The sequence below is a fragment of the Onychomys torridus genome, chromosome 19 (assembly GCF_903995425.1).
Source record: "Onychomys torridus chromosome 19, mOncTor1.1, whole genome shotgun sequence".
Lineage (NCBI taxonomy): Eukaryota > Metazoa > Chordata > Mammalia > Rodentia > Cricetidae > Onychomys > Onychomys torridus.
Genome location: NC_050461.1, coordinates 48625143 through 48645102, shown reverse-complemented (window position 1 = coordinate 48645102; position 19960 = coordinate 48625143). Strand labels below are relative to the sequence as shown.

The 19960-nt window shown below is 39.8% G+C and overlaps 1 protein-coding gene across 11 annotated transcripts in view; it reads left to right on the top strand.

The window, feature by feature from the left end:
- Syne1 (spectrin repeat containing nuclear envelope protein 1) overlaps positions 1-19960 on the top strand; it is a 482748-nt gene that overhangs the window by 99557 nt on the left and 363231 nt on the right. For 10 of the 11 annotated variants that reach the window (XM_036168948.1, XM_036168942.1, XM_036168945.1 and 7 more), the window contains 6 exons: positions 1457-1552; positions 8106-8189; positions 10471-10491; positions 10954-11046; positions 12352-12530; positions 16910-17106. In XM_036168948.1, the coding sequence (XP_036024841.1) occupies positions 1457-1552; positions 8106-8189; positions 10471-10491; positions 10954-11046; positions 12352-12530; positions 16910-17106 (670 nt within the window). The remainder of the gene's footprint in view (positions 1-1456; positions 1553-8105; positions 8190-10470; positions 10492-10953; positions 11047-12351; positions 12531-16909; positions 17107-19960) is intronic. The other variant, XM_036168940.1, reaches the window with a different exon arrangement.

Below are 19960 nucleotides of genomic sequence, written 5' to 3'. Positions count from 1 at the left end.
CCCCAAGTCCTCCCAGATTCCCTATGCTTCCCCACTTATCCAAATCCACACCCTTTCTTTCTCCTTAGAATACAGATATATAATTAATAATAATAATAATAAGCTAACCAAAAAACCCAAATAGACCAGAACAGGACAAAACAAACAGGGAAAGAGAGAGCCACAGAAAGGGCACAAGAAACACATACTGATGCTGAGACACACAAATTTGCACACATAGAAAATACATAAAACAAAATTGCAAACATTAGTAGATAAGAAAAAGATCTGTAAGTCAGGGGGGAGGAGTCCAAAAACAAAAACAACAACAATAACCAAACCAAACAAACAAACAAAAAAAGCACTGTGATACAAAAAACCCTCCACAAACACTACTGAGTTTGTTTCTGTTCCGTTTGGCCATTCCCACTGAGACTCCATTGGAGGAAACTAATTTTTCCTATGTGAGCAGTTATTAATTACAGATAGCTTCTGGGATAGGGATGCAGGCTTGTGTCTACTTCCCCTTGGGACCTCATCTGTCTCAACCTGTGCATGCCCTGTGTTGCTGCCAAACACTCCGTGAGTATATATGTTCACCAATCCTGTTGTGTTGAGAAGGCTTTGTTTCCTTGATGTCTTCCATCCCATTGGCTCTTACAATCTTTCTGCCTCCCTGCTTCAGAGTTCCCTGAGTTCCGAGGTGGGGGATATGATAGAAACATCCTATTTAGGTCTGAGTGCTCGAAGATCTCTCACTCTCTGTACACTGTTCAGTTGTGGATCTCTATTTATTCCCACCTCCTGCAAGAAGAAGCTTCTCTGATGATAAAGGGCAGAGCAAGACACTGATATATGAGTATAATGGAATGTCTAATTTATAATGGAATGTATCATTTTATGTGTTTTTAGCAGAACAGGAGTATTTTGCCTTCCCATAGGTCCATGGACTATCTTGTTGCAGGTTCTTGGCTGCCTAGTCAGTGTCAGGCATGGGTTCCATCTCATAGAGTGAGCCTTAATTCCAGTCAGGGGTTGGTTACTTCCACAGCTATTGTGCCACTATTACACTAGCTTATCTTGCAGGCAGATCTTAGGGTTTGTAGCTGGGTTGGTGTTTATCTTTCTCCTCTGGTAGCATGCAGACTACCTTCCAGTACCATGAATACTAGTCAGTAGGGGTGAAGGCTCTATGAGGGCACCAGCTTGACTTCTCTGTGTTCAGCAATAGGATATAATAAGGTTTTTAGCTATCCAGTTTTATTTACACTAGTCTAATTTTCTTCTTGAAGCTTTCAACATGTAACTGGTAATTACATAAAAAGATAATCAAGGGGTCTGAAATATAGCTTAGTGGTAGAGCATATGCCTAGCATAGAAGGGTCTTGGTTGAACTCATAACACAAATAACTAATGGATGGATGGATGATAAGAGATATATGAATTTCATCCCAGTAAGTGGCATTTTGTCTTGCAGCGGAAGCCCCCCATGGTGGTGGACGACCTTTTTGAAGACATGAAAGATGGTGTCAAGCTGCTTGCCTTGCTGGAGGTCCTGTCTGGGCAGAAACTGGTAAGGATCTTTTCTGACCATACCTGCTCAGTTGTGTCCATCTGGAACAACAGAATTGTGGGTCAAAAGGATGCTACCCATAGGAAAAACTTCTTCCTTAGTAATAATTAATATCCCAGAAATACTGGCCATTCCCCCACTTAGGGAATTAAGGGTAGTTTAGCCTCTTGTTCTTGTGAACAGAAAGCACTATGACTGAAGTGGTAGCAATGTGTGAGAGGGAAGAAGACATCATCAGTGCTGTGACAGGGTGGATAATGCATCTGGAAGGTATCTGGGATGATCATCTTTGTTATACATTACACACTAAAAACTACTTAAACTACTTTAATGTTTGTCCTCCTTTGCATTCTATGGCTGTGATAAAGCTCTGATCAAAACCACTTAGGGAAGGAAAGAGTTTATTTGATCTTAAAACTCTCTAGTCCATCACTGAAGGGAAGTCAGGGTTGAAACGTAGGGCAGGAACTTGGAGGCAAAAGTGGAAGCAAAAGCCGTGAAGGGATGTTGCTTATCGGCTTGCTCTCCACAGGTTGCTCAGCCTGCTTTCTGATACAACCCAGGGTCACCTGACAGTGAGCTGAGTCTTCCCATATCAATTATTAATCAAGAAAGTGTCCTACAGACTTGCCTCCAGGCCAGTCTGATGGAGGTTCCCTCTTCACAGATGACTCCAGCTTGTGTCAAATTGACAAAACACTAACCATGACAGTGTCTGTTTCCTATTTGAAAGAACTGTTGGTTTGGCTCTTAGTATTAATATAGCCGTCTGCTGGAAATTAAGTCTGAAAGCAATATGGCACATGCCATGTTCTTGCTGACATCCTCTATCATCAATCATTTGTAACAAGAACAGAATGCTCGGAGAGGCATTTTTATATCCCCTAGACCCAACACAGTGCAAACAACATTGGCAGTGAGCAGTGAAGTATATTTTAATTGTATTATTGAAGACTAAAATACATATAAAATATGTATCTTTCCATATCAAAGTGTAACAGTAAGAAGCTTGCAGGCATATGTAAGTAAATACATTATAAATAAATACTTACTATAATTGGGAAACAAGGTCCAGGAAATAATTTCAAAATGACCTGTCATACCCAAGATATGAAGTCCAGAATTGACAATACTTCCTTTTCTTTTGTTAGGATCTTTTTGGTAAAACCTTATGCTTGTGAGATAAAATAAAGGTCAGTAAATGTAGCTTCTTGGATGGAGGGGGTGCAATCAGGCCTCAGTGCATTGAGCAGACTGCCTTTTAGCTCATGCTTAAAGGATCCTCAGGCTCAGAATCCAGGAGTAGCTGAGATGACTACAACATGGATATCTGCCATGGCCCTCTGCTAACGCTGTCTATCTGGTAGAGAAGTGTGCTGATGCAGGGCCTTTTTTTTTTTCTGATAACTTGACAACTCTCACACAGATAAGGGAAGGAACACCAGACTTCTTGGGATCTGCCACACTTCACATGAAGGTCATCCTTCGTAGAGGCAAAATCCAAGCTCTACACTTGACACCTAAAGATGAGGAGTGGGTAGGAGCCATCACCTAGGTGTTTGGGCCATTCCAATCACCTCCAAAGCAGGGAGGGACTCCAAACCTCCCAGAAACTTCCTCTGCTTAGGTTAGTGTAAAGTCTAGGTGAAGGGGCTCTGCTTTTCTGTGGGCTCCAGAGTTCATTCTAGGAAAAAAGAAAGTGGGCCAACCAATAAGTTAAGCAGGGACGGAGGTGCACAGCAGCTGCACAGCCCTGACTCTGGGTTCTGCCTCCTCTAGGACAGGCTAGACTGCATCCAGAACAAGCAGTGTCATGTTCCTTCCAGTGACCCAAGGGCCTGGGATCCCTCAACTTTATCTCTTGGATCTTTACAGTCATTGCCACAGAGATTATCAGGTTTTTACTTTTTCCCCTGAACGTAGTATGTGTAGTATGTAGTTGTGAGAGTTTGTTAGCAAATCCAAGCTGGTGAGAATTCTGTGCAAAGCATTCTGGTTGTACTCATAGGGCATCAGATACTTGTGTACAGGTGTCCATTCTGTTGGCTCACCTTTGATTTCTGCTGTGGGTGATGGGAGATATCTCTGTGCAAACTGTGACAATACCGCCCTGGATTGCTGCCTCAGGCTTGATCAGATCCACAAAGGTGATTTGTCAGTCTGAAATATAAGAGAATGCAGGTCGCCAAAAAAACCACAAAAAAAAACCAAAAAACAACCCTCAGGATTTTTATGTAGTGAAGGTAGGAACCCAGGAATGGTTGCTTGATCCTTAAAGTTTTCAGAAGTACATCTCTGAGACATGCGCAGAGCATCCTCAGTAAAGTCCCCAGTGAGACCTAGCTCCAGTTGTCCTCAATAGAAAGTTATCTCTCCTCCTTTTCAGTCTCATCCTGTCATCCTTCTTCTTAGCTACCTGAGAGTGCCTCCTCAATCAACCACAGGCACCCAGATGCTTGTCTATGCTGCCCTGTGGAATGAGCCCAACAGATCACACGTGAACAGCCAGTGCAGAGCACACGGGCTTATAAACTGGAGAAGAACTCCAGTTTTTATGTGAAAATAAAAGACTGAAAGGACATCCCCTTGATTTCCCAATCCAAATCCTCCCGAATTCACCTCAAGATTGAAGGAGCCTTCATATGAGTGTTGTAAGAGTAGCCTTGTCCTTCTAAGTGTCCAATATAACTCTGCCACTCTATTTAACCAAGCATCTGTCGAATTTTTGATAGGCACTTAAATTCTGAGTGAAATTATTCTAGAAAAGGAGTAGTGGACTTTTGATGAAACATTCCTTTGTTCAAATGTCCTATTTATTCGTGTGTAGTTAGAATGACGGATCGTAAAGATAACAAAAATTCTTAATAGCTTCAGTTGGTGGAGAGGGAAGCTAGAGTGTAAGAGCATCTTGAACTTGACCTTTTTATTACTTATTGACATTAAGCCCTTTAAGATTCTCAACCGCATAAACTGAAGTTACTTTGAGATTCTAAATGTGTGATTTCAGTTTCCCACATGTGGGTGCTGTGATCCAGGATCCCGTGGAGATGAAGAACACTGTGCAAAGGAATGAAGGCCCTAGGCATTTTCTCAGAGGCTTCCAAAGCAAGAATGTGAACAAAGCATTGTCCTTAGGAGAGTCAGCACAGTGGGGAATTCTATAATTATCCCAGGGTGGGGAGAGCTCTGTAGCGGGGCCTGCCCTGAGCATCACAGAAGTGCAGCCCAGGCCTCTGGCTCTGATAAGTGTTCAGGAAATGTGGCCCAAATGGCTCAGCATCCTCTGTACTGCCAGCATCTCAGGGTGAGGTCTCCATATGCTAGTCCCCTTTCGTGGCCTGCTGTGGCTCCTGTGGCTTTGATTTTATTTAAGGAAATTTTAAATATTTTAAATTATTCTTCTTGGATGCTCCTGCTTAGTTGAGTGTCAACTGTGAGACCTTTAAAGAATGTGAGCGTTTGCCATGTGGGAAACAAAAACAAAACAAAACACCAAACAATGGGGACACCATGGACACATATCAACAACTGTGGAGAAGACTCTTCAAATCCAGTTGACCTGGAATTGTGCTTTCTGGAAGACTCTTTATCACTTTTCATTGAGGGAGCCTGATAATCCACTCAGACATGACCAGTAGATACTTGGGAAAGCCTGAGCACCAATATCACCTCAGGTTCATCCCAGGACTGTTCATCACTGAGCAGACCTCAGTCCTGCTTTGGGCATTGCCAACTGACAAGCTAATATTTCTCACATCTGCAGTCTGACTATGATATGACTTTATGCCTCTGGAGAAACACAGATGAATGAAGTATGGCTGACATCCCCAAAGAGCTTACAGCCTAGTAGTGAGAACAGCTGCTAGCTAGGATCCATTATTATGTGAAATCAGATGCAAATATGAGTCAAGATAATACAAGAGATGTTCATCTCTTCTTCACTGGGCCAGTGTACCTCTGAAGAAGAAAGGCAGAAAATGTTTGCTGACTAGATACCAGCTCATACAAGGATACCATATTTTTGGATAGATTTAGAATGTGTGGTATTGATATGGGCTATATATATTGATAAATTTAATAGAGTTGAGAAATATAAACCATAATGAAACTTTATAATGTAATTTAGAGGTCCATGTCAAATACAGGAGAAAGCAGGGATTATTCAATAAATAGAATGGAGAAACACTTAAATTTAAAAGAAGATGAAATTATTCTTTAGCTCCTAAACGTATGCACAGTTCATATCTGTGTGCTTTCAGGACCTAACAGTACAAGGTCTTGTCACACTTAGAGAAGATAGGTGATCATCTTTTAGAAAGTAGAGTTTTAAAAATAATACATGGCTGAAAGTTCTGGATGTGAAAAATTTCTTCATTGAGCTTGAGTAAATTAAATTAAGAACACATACATAAAAACAAAATAAAATGATAAGAAAAGAAGTCGCTCACCTAAGACAGACACAACTTACGCTGGGAGAGGCTTAAAGGGGATTGTAGCAAGGATTTATAAAGTTTGTTTACTAAACAATAAGGTAGCAATGACTCAAAGAAAAACTTGGACAGGAGAGGTGGAAAAGAATTTGACAAAAGAAGTCCACAGGTCGGAGGGAGAGATGTTTGTGCCAACGCTGGCTGGTGGGGATATGCAGATGAGCACTGGAGTGAGAACAGAACATACGCTGAATGAAAAAAAAATGGAAAAACCATCTGTCAAATCAAGTGCTGAGGGGGACTTAGACTGAAGAAATTATCTTCGCGGTTCTTGCAAAAGCAAGCACAGCACTACCTTCTGGGAAAGTGTGGCATTAAACATTGAACGCTGTATTGCCCCTGACTCAGCAATTCTAGGGGAAGTACCCACAAGAGAAAATGTGCTTATGTAAAAGCTGAGAAATAGGAGGTCTATTAGCCAGCGATGTCCTGGAAATGATCCAGCTTCTATCAGGAGAGTGTAGACAAGACCCATGTACATACACATGGCTGGCTAGGAATGAGGGCCCTGTCGGGAAACAGTTCAGGTAAATATTGTCAATAAAATGGTGTAGAGAAAAGCCTCAAGGGACTAGTACAGAGATTCTCTTTAAATAAAGACAACAGCTCACATCACTTTAGTAGCTTTCTTTTTCTTAAGGTATGGTCTGTCTTTAGCCTAGGCTGGCCTTGAATTCACGGCAACCCTCTTATATTAGCCAACTGGGAGTTAGGATGACAGATGTTGAGTTGTTTTAGGACTGCATAGAAATAAATTGAATCTGTGAAGAAAGGAGAGTGTTGGGCTGGGTTTAAAATGGTTGCCAAGGGTGTGGGAAGACAGGAAGTAAGAATGGCTATGGGTGGGATGAAAGAACAAAGTGTTGGAATTTATGAGTCCTGGCTCTCTTAGCTGGTGGGTTCACAGATGCCTTCGTCATGGTAAAGCATAGTTAATTAAATAAACTGAACCAGTGTTCTGTGCACAGAGCAGTAATGGAACAATACGTATATGTATTGATACAAGTTCTTAGGAAAGAATGACACCAAAAATAACATAAAAATATCTTCTATTTAAATATTTAAAAATTCATAATCTAAAATAATCGCCGAGTGGAACCATAAAGCATGATTTGATTTCCCGGCATATTATTTAGAGCTCTAGGCTCACAGAGAAAATGTCACATGGCCAGATGAGAACCTTGGCTAGAACGACTTCCCTACATTAATGCTGGTGGTCGCAGCACACAAAAAGAGGCTCACAGGATTTACCTCACTGAAATTACTTTGGATTTTCATGCTACATGTGACAGACAACATGCATAATGAATTTCATCACATAAACATAGGCCGTGTGGAACAGACACTTGCAAGTAAAAAGATGATAACCATTTTAATTCTCATAATCAGAGTTTTCCTCTTGGTTCATTTGCTTCAAACTTTTTGGTCGTTCAGATCCAGAAAGATCACTAGCAATGGTCAATATCCTTGCATGTCCTCATAGCTAAAGAAAGTGGGGATGAGTGACCAAAAGTACTTTTCACATAAATGTTTTCTGCCACTAGACAGCATGAGAATTGGTTGTATTGAATTCTTGGAAATCAGCCAGGAAAACACAGTACAGCTCTTCTGAGATTGAACCTTTTTCTCTATTGAGAAGTGTGTGTCTCCCAAGTGCTGCTGGGATAACATGCCTTTACACATTTGCTCACCTCACTGACATGGAGTCATGGTGGCTTGTCTTCAAGTTTCTTCAATACATATTTTAAACATTTGAGTGGAGTTTGAGATCTTTTAATGAGCATACTGTAGTGGCATTTGCTCTACCTCTGACCTTGGGCTATAGGGCCTGAAGGAGGCAGTGCTTCTTGATGTTGTACCAGACCTCTTATAAGGAAAGGGAGAAGGGTTGCATTGCTGCTCCTCCTGGCTGCCCTCTCCTATTTATTTATTTATTTATTTATTTATTTATTTATTTAATTTTTGTATTGCTGTGATCAGACTCCCGACAACCTGGGAATTGAACTCGGTTCCTCTGGAACATCAGTGTACTAGTTGTTATGGCCATTCCTTTCTTTCCCCAGCCCTGTGAACAAGGACGCCGGGTAAAGCGAATCCATGCTGTGGCTAACATCGGCACGGCTCTCAAGTTCCTTGAAGGAAGGAAGGTAAGAAACAAAATGAGAACACTGCAAGAAGAAATCTTGAGTACAAGTGTTATCAAAATAAGAAAATTTAAACCAGCCTGACATTATCAACTAAAGCATCAAAGTTGTCTATGCACCATTACCCCAGGATTCAACCCAACACCATCAAGTGCATCTCATTGTCTTCCATTCTACATCAAGGCGCCATGTACTCCTAATCTTTTGTGAACTTTGACACTTTTAGTCCTGCTAGTGAGCTATTTTTAGAAACTTTCAGTTTGGGCTTATGTGGTGTGTTCTTATTAGATTGTGGTTCTACATTGTTGGCAAGAATCCCAAGGAAGCAATGTTACATTATTTCTGTATATCATGCAGATGGATCTAGGTTTCTCCTCTTTTAATCCTGATGATGTGAACACTCATCACTTGATCAGGTGGTCTCCTAGTCTGTTTGCTGTAGCTATCACAAAATACTTAATAATGGATGACTTGTAAAGACTAGAACATCACTTTCCCACAGTTCTAGGAGCCAGAGGATCCAAGAACTTAGTGAAGGAATCTGCCTTATAGTTGTATCAAAATGTGGTGCTGGATATCACATAGTGAGATGGAATAATCCTGTGTCAGTCCAGGTTCCCTTTCTCTTCCTGCTGTGGGAAGCCTCACCATAATGCCCTCCTCTGACCCTAGGGACCCACCAGAGTCTAATTCAACAAGTACTATTGACATGAATTTAAGGGTTGTGTTTTCACATATAAAGTCAGTGACAAATTCAAATCCCAGTGAATCTGGATGTTTTCATATGGTGACATTGCTATTTTTCCACTTACAGTGGAGAAATAATTTAAGGGAGATAATTAAGACCATGCTATTATTTAGTTCTCAAAACTTAATGCCCATTGCCTTCAAATGTTTATGGCTCCACTTGCCCACTGGTACAATCTTCTCCTTGCGTGTACATACTGAAACTATTCTAAAAAGAAATGAACTGTTTATTTAACTACTGACTTCTCTTGGTATTAACTCTACATTTTTTTATTTCTAGTTATATTTTATTCTGGTTGCTATGCTATGTTATTTTGTTGCTCTAGCTTTGGTGCTGTCAGTTGGTATCTGCATCCTGTAGACCTGGCCTCATCTCTTTTTTTACCATGTGGTCACATATGCTCAGGCTTGTCTCATATTTCCTCTTCCACGGGTCTGAAACTGATCACTTCTCCAAGGAGGTTTTCTTCTTTTTATTTGTGAATGGTATCTGTGAGCCAGATCGGTGTGCAGGATATGTGTGTGCACCTGGGATGTGACTGCAGCTAGACTCTTGGGAAACGGGTCTAGAAAATATGTGTTTTCTAATCCATGTGTATACACCTATCTACACTTCTCCCTCTCTCACTCTTGCCCCCTCTCTCTTCACACACACACTCGCACAGAGAGAGAGAGAGAGAGATACTCGTGTGTGTGTGTGTGTGTGTGTGTGTGTGTGTGTATCTCTGTGTGTCTGCGGTGTTTGTGTATGTCTGTATGTACAGAACTACTACTTTGCACTGATTCCAGGGCAATACCAAACCTTTTATGATTGTTTGCTTCAGCTTTCTCTGATAATGAGAAACGTAGATTTCATCAACAGTGTTTTCTCCCCTTTCAACTCTAATCTAAATGCAAAATAGTTTTAGAGTTGTTAATCCATGCACCAGTGGGACTACACTGAACAACCAGAGAGAGGTATCTTTCTATGTTTAATGTACATGTCTTTCTATGTTTAACCTTTCATTCACTATTGATCAAAAAACTATTTTCCTTTGGCCTAGGTAAGTTCTAGTCTTCCCGATCCACTGAATTGTATTTATATTGTATATGTAAAAGACGTGTGCTCATTTGTTACTGTTTATATTCATTTTACATCTCTCTCTCTTTCTCTCTCTTTCACATACACACAATCTTTGTTAGGAATTGTGGGAAGGGTGATGAGCAACACCCTTTGCGTACTTGGAGACCAACATAGCGAATGGCCCTCTTAAGTTCCTAGCACTTCTTAGGACCTTTAAATAGCAGAGAAAGCATCCCAGTGGACAATTAGGAGTGATTATGAATAGAGTGCCCTCCGCTCTGAAAGCTCTCGGTTTTCACCCCACAGTTCTTATATTCTCTGTCCGGAAGCTGCCTGGCTTTCTTCTGTTCTGTTTTAAGTCCCGTCTCCTCGCCATGCTCTAACTGGTCTACCCTTTGTCCCCGCTCACAACCTACCACTGCTGTAGTTTGTTTACATGTTTACATGATCTTCTCCTTTTCTTTTCCATGTCAGTCCATGTACAGAGGATCGCCGGTTAGTACAAAGTTTAGAATTCTCAACTGATGACTCTTATAGGTAAAAGAGAACCTAAAATGGTATGCTGTTTGGCAAAAAGCATCAAAGTAAATGTTTCTTTTAATGCTGCCAACCATGTTTCTTCTGTTTTTGTCAACTCTAAATATAAAGAGCATTTCTCTTTGACTTTTGTTGGCAATTCCCTGCATGGTGTGATGTTGTGTTTTTTAACTTTAAATAGAATAAAATTTTGAGATCCACTTCACAGCTGTTTTCAGTTTGTATGTTCAACAAATGCAGCTGAAATTTTCATGGACATGTACGTGCCTCTTTGTCTCTATGGCTTGCCTTATTATTTTTGTGTGCTATTACATAGGCATGACCCAATACCATTGTTATCTAACAACATTCTAATTTTATATAGTTAAATGAGTCACAATATTCTGGTGGATAACTAGTATAGCTTTTCTTTTTAAACAGATTAAATTAGTCAACATTAATGCTACTGATATTGCTGATGGCAGACCGTCAATTGTTCTCGGGCTGATGTGGACCATTATCCTGTATTTCCAGGTGTTGTATTATGTTTACATTTTTGCTTGCTGTGGCATCAAAAAGGGATAGGATGGCTGATGTTCATAATGCCCTCTTTTCCACACCCTTTGGTTGGTTCTTGACTCAGGAGAGGTGGGACTCCCCACATAAGAGAAAAGTTCCTGTTTCTCCCACTCAATTTTGTCATATGTGAACCCTCCACCCAAAGAAAAGCAGAGGCAACAAATCTGAAACATAGATATCCCACAGTGGAGATATGTGTAAATATACAAGGAGCTCAGGAAATTTTTATTTTATTTTCACCTGGGCAGGGAACAGTTCTAAGTCCTGTTTGACTTGGCAGGGAGAAATTAGCCTGTCTTTGTCTTTAGAGTAATCGCTAGGTTTTATTTTATTGATTACATCAATCTCTTTTCTATTGGTATAACAAAATAACCAAGGATCTGTAATACACACACACACACACACACACACACACACACACACAGACACACACACTTATTACTTAGGCCACAGTTTTGGAAACTCAATGTCTGAACAACTTGTGGCAGCTTTGGCAAAGACTCCTTGGCTTCATCACATCATGGTGGGTGACGTTAAGGCAGGGGCATGAACCCCAAGGAGAAGTAACATGGTGAGAGAATAGGCCTTAGAGGCAAGCCAGGTTCCAGACTTGCACTCATGAGAATTAATTCTAAAACTCACCAGCTCTTTCCCAATGCAGATATCCGAGTGGTTCCTTCAACAATCTACCTTTGAATATGTCAGTACCTCTTAATATCACCACACAGGGGACAAGTCTTCCAGCCTTCAGGAAACAGCTCAAATGGTAGCGTCAATTAATCTGCTCAGCTAGTCAATATTTATTTCTGTGTGTAAGATACACCCAGCAAGGCAATATGGAATACAAAAAAAGACTAAGAGGGCCTTGGGGAATGGCTTAGTGGTGAAAAGCACTGGCTGCTTCTCAAGAGGACCTGGGTTCAGTTCCCAGCACCCATATGGCAGCTCATAACCTTCTGTAACTCCAGTTCCAGGGGACCTGATGGCCTCCACTGGCTTCCACAGGCACACGTGGTCCAGAGAAACACATGGTATGCATGCATCCATGCAGACAAAACACTCATACACATAAAATAAAATAAATAGGCCTTAAAAATATTTTTAAAAGACTAAAATACCAACCATACCATGTAAGAACTCATTTTTTATTCTGCGGCATAAAGGATGCTGACATAGATAGTTCTCTGTGGGGAAGTGAACTCTGAGCAAAGAGGAACAAAGATCATCTTATCTGTTTTCTGCCTGCCTACACACACACAGATTGAAGAGCTGACCAGCAACCTCCCACAGCTACAGTCTCTGTCCAGCAGTGCTTCCTCTGTGGACAGCATGGTCAGCACCGAGACGGCCAGCCCACCCAGCAAACGCAAGGTGACCACTAAGATCCAAGGCAATGCCAAGAAGACTCTGTTAAAGTGGGTCCAACACACAGCAGGCAAGTAAGTGCCAACAGTTTGCTTAACTTGAAACCCTGGAAAGGCCAATTGAATGCTCCCATAGCTCCTCATGCTCATGGGATTTGAGGATTATTTGTATGAGCATCTTTTCTTCAGCCTTTGTTTACTCTCCTCTAATTAAGCTAGAAACACAAGTGCTAGCCAGATGGTTCGGCCAGTAAAATCAAGTGTTTTGTGAGCCTGATGGCCTGAGTTAGATCTTAGGAGAACAGGAAGGTAAGCACTAATCCAAGTTGTCCTCTGATCTTGACAAGCACACCAGGGCACACATAGAGAGTAATAAAAAATAAATATATGATCCAGGAACCTCGTAATAAAATTAATTCTTCCTTCATTTATGTGATTAAGCCTGATTAATAAAATTGATTCATCATCCCCCTTTGATTCATATCATGGAGGCTAATTTTAATCAGGCCATTGTTTTGAATTTCTGCTCTCATATACAAGGTTGTAAAACGTTCATACTTGATTATGTCTTCATTAGGCTACTGAGTTCTATTTAATGGCAATGTAAGCTAACATTCAGATCCTGGGGGAAAGGTTACATTTTCTGAAACTTTCTAGACACTTTTTTTTTTTCACACTTTGGTCTTCATCTAGAACATGGATTCCTCTATCCACTCTAGTGTTATTGGATGCAGCCTAAATTTATAGAGGTCCATATTTTTATTATAGTGGATATAAATTTAGTTAGTAATCAGAAGCTTCTTTTAGCAGAATTTGTGAGGTTTCAGTGGATCTGCCTATTTTGTGGTTTTTTGTTATTTGGGACAAATTTCTTTATATAAAAAATGGTGTTTTCATTTGTTCTTCCCCAGTGACATAAAAAATGAATTCATTTTCTCTCAGGTTTGCTTGCATAAGTACAATATGAGTCCAATTACCCACTTCTGGAAAACAGTTGTAAACAAGACCTTATTATGAAATATTAAGGCACTGAATATAGTGAGTTCTATTTTTTTTAAGTGTTCAAAGAACAAAATTTAGTTGGGAGAAGATGGACATAGAAGATGTAATTAATGTTAGTAATGTATGTGGTTTTGATTGGCTTTTAAAATGTGTTGATGGTTTTCTAATTTGGTAATCTATGACTTAAGACGTCATCAGAAATATTTCCAAAAGCAAAGTTTTGTTTCTCTTTAGAGTCTATAGTAGAAATTAAATGTGAGAGTCCTCCTACATTGCTTATACATTACTTCATTGCAACTGAATTGGGCACCCCTACATGTATTGCAGTTGTTTGTTCGTTTATTTGTTTTTCGAGACAGGGCTTCTCTGTGTAGTTTTGGTGTCTGTCCTGGATCTCGCTCTGTAGACTAGGCCGGCCTCGAACTCACAGAGATCCGCCTGGCTCTGCCTCCCAAGTGCTGGGGTTAAAGATGTATGCCGCCACCACCTGGCACCTATTGCAGTCTAACCAGACAGGGAACAGCCTCAGCCTAGGCAGACTGGTGAGCTCATGTTTGCGTTCATCATGATCTACTTGCATGATGGCCGTGGGCATTAGTATAGATATGGTGACACCTCAAGGTCATTCCTACAATTTGTATATCGATATCAATGAAAATTTTATTTTCCTTGTCTTTAAATATATATAATTGGGGGCCTGAGATGTCTCTACCCATCAATTATTAAGAGTCATTTCTTTGATATCTACATGAACTGTAGAGGGTCAGGAAGTGACTTTTCTGTGCTATGAAAATTCTTTAAGAACACATGATATTACTATGCTGCCCAACTGCCAATCATTTTTATATAAATTGCTTTTTGTGCCATCTCAGACTGTGCCTCTCAATTTCTTACCTGACACAGAGTGATGATTTTAGATTCCATCCCCATTTCAGCATATGAATGACACTATTCCTAAAATCATCTTGTATGGAACTCTAGCCAGTAATAACTGGTCTAATTGTGATTTTTTTTTTGTCTTCTCACAAACTTTCACAGCACACAAAAATAGATGAAAAATGTCTTTCAGAAGGCAAGGTAATTAAGCCCTTCAAGTTTTTAACAAGTTTTGCAAATATTATCAGAAATATAAGCATTGAGTTGTAGCATTGATATGTCACTGCCAACTAAGAACCAGTATATTTTTGGGCAGAAATTTATAATATAACCAAGCAACTGAAGATGTGTACATCCAGATTAACACATATAGTTCAAAGTAAATATATAGTACAAGTCAGAAAAGCCTGTGAACTGGACCTACTTGTCACTGCTTTGAGTGATGTACCTAAGTTTTATTTATGTTTCTATATAAAATTCGTATATGATAAATTTGAGGTGAAACCAAAATTATTTTAGAAGGACAAGCTACTGATTTGATGTGCTGAAAAACAATGTATATACCTTTATATTGACAAATGCATTTTCCATATATTTTCAATGAACAGAAGAAAATGAACTGACATTTTTAATTACTCTAAGATAATAAATATTTAAGGGACTATCTGTTCCATTCCAATAATATAAGTTCAAGAAAATCAGAAAACATGACTAATTATATGGTCAATATTCATTAGCTTGTTTATTTATTAATTACTTCATCTTATTTGGTTAAAGACTAATTTGTAGTGGCTTACAGAAACAAACATTTTACATGAAGATGTGGGGGCAAGGGAAGGTGTTTAGGAGGAAGGTAGGATAAATAGGTTATACTCAAAAGAACAGAAAACAAGGATGGCACAGGAGAGGGTAACAGATGGCTGCTGAAAAAAATACATACATATTGGGAAAGTAGAAATTCCTAGTGAGTTAATAGAGTAGTCAAATCGGCTATATAACTGCAGAAGCCTTAAGAAATAGTTTTAGCATATTTATTCACAAAGTCAATATTAGTTCCAAAGGTGCTACTTTTGGCACATACATTTTATGCAAACAGTACACACAGACACAGTATGTTTGAGAGTCAAACTTTATTCTTCTATTGGCTATGATTAGAGATCACTTACCAACTTACTCATGGGCATGTCAGAGTATATTTTTCATGGAAACCTTGGGAATCTCCTAAAAACTAAATGATGTTTCTGCTCCATTTAGAAACATCTTTACAGTTAACAATCAATTAATAAATGGATTCAAATTTATTAATTGATTAATTGATTGATGTGTGTGTGTGTGTGTGTGTGTGTGTGTGTGTGTGTGTGTTTGGGACAGAGGGGAGTGGGCTGTGTCGTTGCACATATGTGGAACTGAGAGGACAGCCCTTGGGCATTGATTCTCTCTCCTTCCACTGTATGGGATCACACTCCCTTTGGCAGTCAGCCTTGCATGGCAGGCAAGTGCTTTTACCTGAAGAGCCATTTCACTGGCCTGTTGAGACTAAGTTTTAGAGAAGAAACCATGGAAGATTGTATTTGCCAAGTGAGACCTAAGCACTGGTGTTTGTGGCTTTTACCCTTAGCCAGGAGGTTCTGCAGATGCTCAGAATCAGCTCTGCTGCTCCCTGTAGACTTGGTCAGTTATGCACTGGAGGAAGTTCTCACTGCAAGCTTGCATTGCTTCTGTTTCCAGCAAGAAAATGCCATCACAGGCTTGAACAGCGGCATTAATTAGAACTGGCTTTGCATTCATGAAATTTTCCACCAAAGAAAAAGAATTCACTACCAGGAGTTTCTCTCAAGAATATTAAATAAATAAACAAACAGACAAACAAACAAACAAACAAACAGTTTGTAAACTACTTGATTGGTGGAGTAACTGGAGTTATTGTCTGGACATATGTAGCCTATGAACTGCTTGGCAAGCACTTTGCATATGTGATTACATGGATTTGCATGTGTGATTGCATTGATTTGTCTTTACCTTCTATAATGTGCTTGACATGACTTAGACATATCATCTTGGTCTGTTAAACCTGTGCTCACAGGACACAGTGAGACTTAATATATTTTATATCTTAATATCTTTCCCTCTTAAAAAAATTCACACATTTTAATATAATCCCATTTTCCCTTTCAAAAGCAAGCATAAAAATGTGTTCTAAATGAGTATCACAATAATTGAAAAATAACATGTAGAAAAAACTGCATGATAATGCCTCTAATCCAGACTTTCACAAGTATGAGATAGGAGAATTGTAAGAGCCAAACTGAACTACATAGTAAGACTCTCTGAAAACAAATTAAGAAAAGAAGAAACTAAAAGAAGGAAGGAAAAAGAAAAAAAAAACTTTATAATTAAAATGTGTCCATCTTAATACCTTCTAAAATTGCGACTGACATATTTGTTTCTGACATACTCTGTCTTGATTGACATAGTACTTGTTTGATGAAAATGACTGGATTTTATTCAAAACCTTAAAGGAAGCGCTGTTTTCAGTTTAGGATGTGACATTGTTTTCCTTTGCTGCTCACACTCAGGCAGATCGGAATTGAGGTGAAAGACTTTGGGAAGAGTTGGAGAACTGGGCTGGCCTTTCATTCAGTCATCCACGCCATCCGGCCTGAGCTGGTGGACCTGGAGAAGGTGAAGGGAAGATCTAACCGAGAAAACCTGGAGGATGCCTTCACTATTGCCGAAACACAACTGGGCATCCCAAGACTACTTGATCCCGAAGGTACACAGAGCAATCCTCAAGTGTTATGTGTGAGCCATAGCATGTCTACATGTACCCGACCCACACATTGCATGACTTCTGGGATTCCACAAAGAAACATGGAGCTGGAGAGGGCATGACAGATGATAACAATCTGCTCTGTGTGTCTTTTATGTGTTTGTCACTCTGTTGGGGGGGGAGGGGGAAGAGATTATGACGCCAATGTTGCAGGCAGCTCTTTGCCATTGGCATATCAGTTTGGTGCACAGAACTTAAAACACACCTTCTATGGCTCTAAATTCATATTTCTCTACCCAAAGATCAGTGCAACTCTTAGATACCACCAAAGGTTCTTTGACCATGGAAGGTGGTTAATGTGGGAGCACACAGCTGATCAAAATGTCAGGAATGAATGTCAGTGACATACTCAGTCACAAAAGGGACATCTGTATCCTTCCCACCTCCCTAAAGCTAAGGGAATATGCAGAAGAGATAGCAGGAATCTTGTAGGGGTCAGTCATTGGGAAGAATAGGAGTGAACATTGTCTTCTAGTATGACCGGACCACGGCACTCATGAACTCACAGTAGCTATGGTTGCCTGTGTAACATCAGATTAGTCAACATCCCAGCACAAAGTGGGATGGAGTTCATGAGTGCAGCCATAACTGAGGAGCTATGGACAGCTGATGGCTTCTGGGGAAGGCAGAGTCACTTGTCTTTAAAGGTGGGACTCCTGGTAGGTCAATGATGCTCCAGGAGATAGTTCTACACCCAGGAATATGTGGGTAATACACACTGAATTTGATAAGTTTTTTTTTAAGGGACATGAAGTTTGAGAGAAGGCAGGTAGGAGTGAGTCTGGAAGGAATTAGGGGTAAATATGATCAAATATAGTATATGAAATATCAAATAATTCATTTTTAAAAAGATATTCTGCTGAAAGGTTTTCATGGTAGATGTGTGAGGGAGGAGGGCTATGATAGGGTAAAAGAATTATCTATCACCCCCCCCAAGTCTGAGAGAATTAGAAGGTCATAAAAGAAAAATCACATATTTACAGAATGGGTAGCACGTAGAAATGCTGCTAACCACCCAGTGTTGGGATGTCAGTCAGCAAAGTTCCCAGGGTGACTAATATTTATCCTTCTGCTTGATTGGAAAGGCTGGCAATTTGAAGATATTTTGGAAATAGGGTTGGCCTTTTCAAGGCCAATTTGGATACCTTCAATAAGTGTTAATAGAAGAGTAAGTTGTTTATTATGGTGAAATAAAAATGGTCAAGGAAGTTATCCAAGTGAGATAGGTCATTTTCTATTTGGCTTGGCAATTATGGAATTTCTACTTAATTAGTAATTTATACATTCACTATGTATAAATGTAAACATACAGTGACTACAAATGTGTTAAAAATGAGCTTTTAGAACGAGCACCCTTGACTCTACAGCAAAGAGTATTTCCTTGTGTTTTCCAAGAAAAACTCACAGACACTTGTGTGGGCTCCCTCAGATGAGAGGCCTGTGAAAATCCTCGGCTGAGCGAGGATCCTGTGTTGAGCCCAGTGTTCACTAGCACAGGCACAGGCAAGACCTTGGTCTTGTTTTTTTGTTTTGTTTTGTTTTGTTTTGTTTTGTTTTGTTTTATTTTGTTTTACCCCCACACGAAAAAGTCAGGTGGAAAACTGTATACATTTCAGCCATCAACTTAGAGGATGAAAGAAAGACAAAATATGAGGCTGGAGACATGGCTCTATGGTTAAGGGCACTGGCTGCTCTCACAGAGGACCTGGGTTTAGTCCAAGTACACATAGGGTGACTCACAACAACCTGTAACTTCAGTTCCAGGGATCTGATGCCCTCTTCTGGCTCTGCTGGAACTTACACATACATATACTCAGGCACAGACACCTAAATACATCGTTTTTTTAATAACTCAAGGTTTCCTAGTGCAGAATCAAAGTCTTTCTTATCCCCTAACATAGGAGAACTTTTTCATCAGAAGCTGAGACCAAGCCTGGTGTGGTGACACACCTTTAATTCCAACACTTGGGAGGCAGGTGGGTGTTCATGAGTTCAAGGCCAGCCTGATCTATAGAGTGAGTTCCAGGCCAGCCGAAGTTGCATAGTGAGACCCTATCTCAAAAAAAAAAGAAAGAAAAAAGAAAAAAAATTAATGAAAACATAAAACTGAGTATATCTGTTCTAGTTTGCTTTCTATTATTGCAATTAACAACACTACCAAAAGTGACTTGAAGGAGAGGTTTATTTCATCTTACAGCGTATGGTAGTCCATCAAGAACCAGGAACTCTGAGCAGAAACTCAATGCAGGAATCTAGAGGCAGGGACAGGGGTCACGGAGGACTGCTGCTTACAAGCTTGCTTTCCCATGGCTTGCTCAGCTTGTTTTCTTACATATCCAAGGTCACCCACCCAGGAGTGGTCCCGCCCACAATGAGCAGGGCCTTCCCACATCGATCATTAATAATAATAATAATAATAAAATGCCTTACAGAATTGCCCACAGGGTCTGACAGAGGCATTTCTTTTTGCAGTTTGAGCCCTCTTCCCAGATGACCCTCCCTTGTGTCAAGTTGACAATGTCTAATGAGTGCACTCCCAAATGTGTAATGTTCTTAATGCAAACTCTTCAAAATCCATATAGCCAATCTGAATTGTGAACTTTTAGGGAGATGGATTAAAATAGAATAATACCTATTATAGTAGTTATTTATATATATATATATATATATATATATATATATATATATATATATATTTGTATAATGAATGGAATATATTACGTATTACTTCATTATGCATTACATGTTAGTACAGAATTAACAAGATATATTAAATCATGACATAGGTCATATGTTA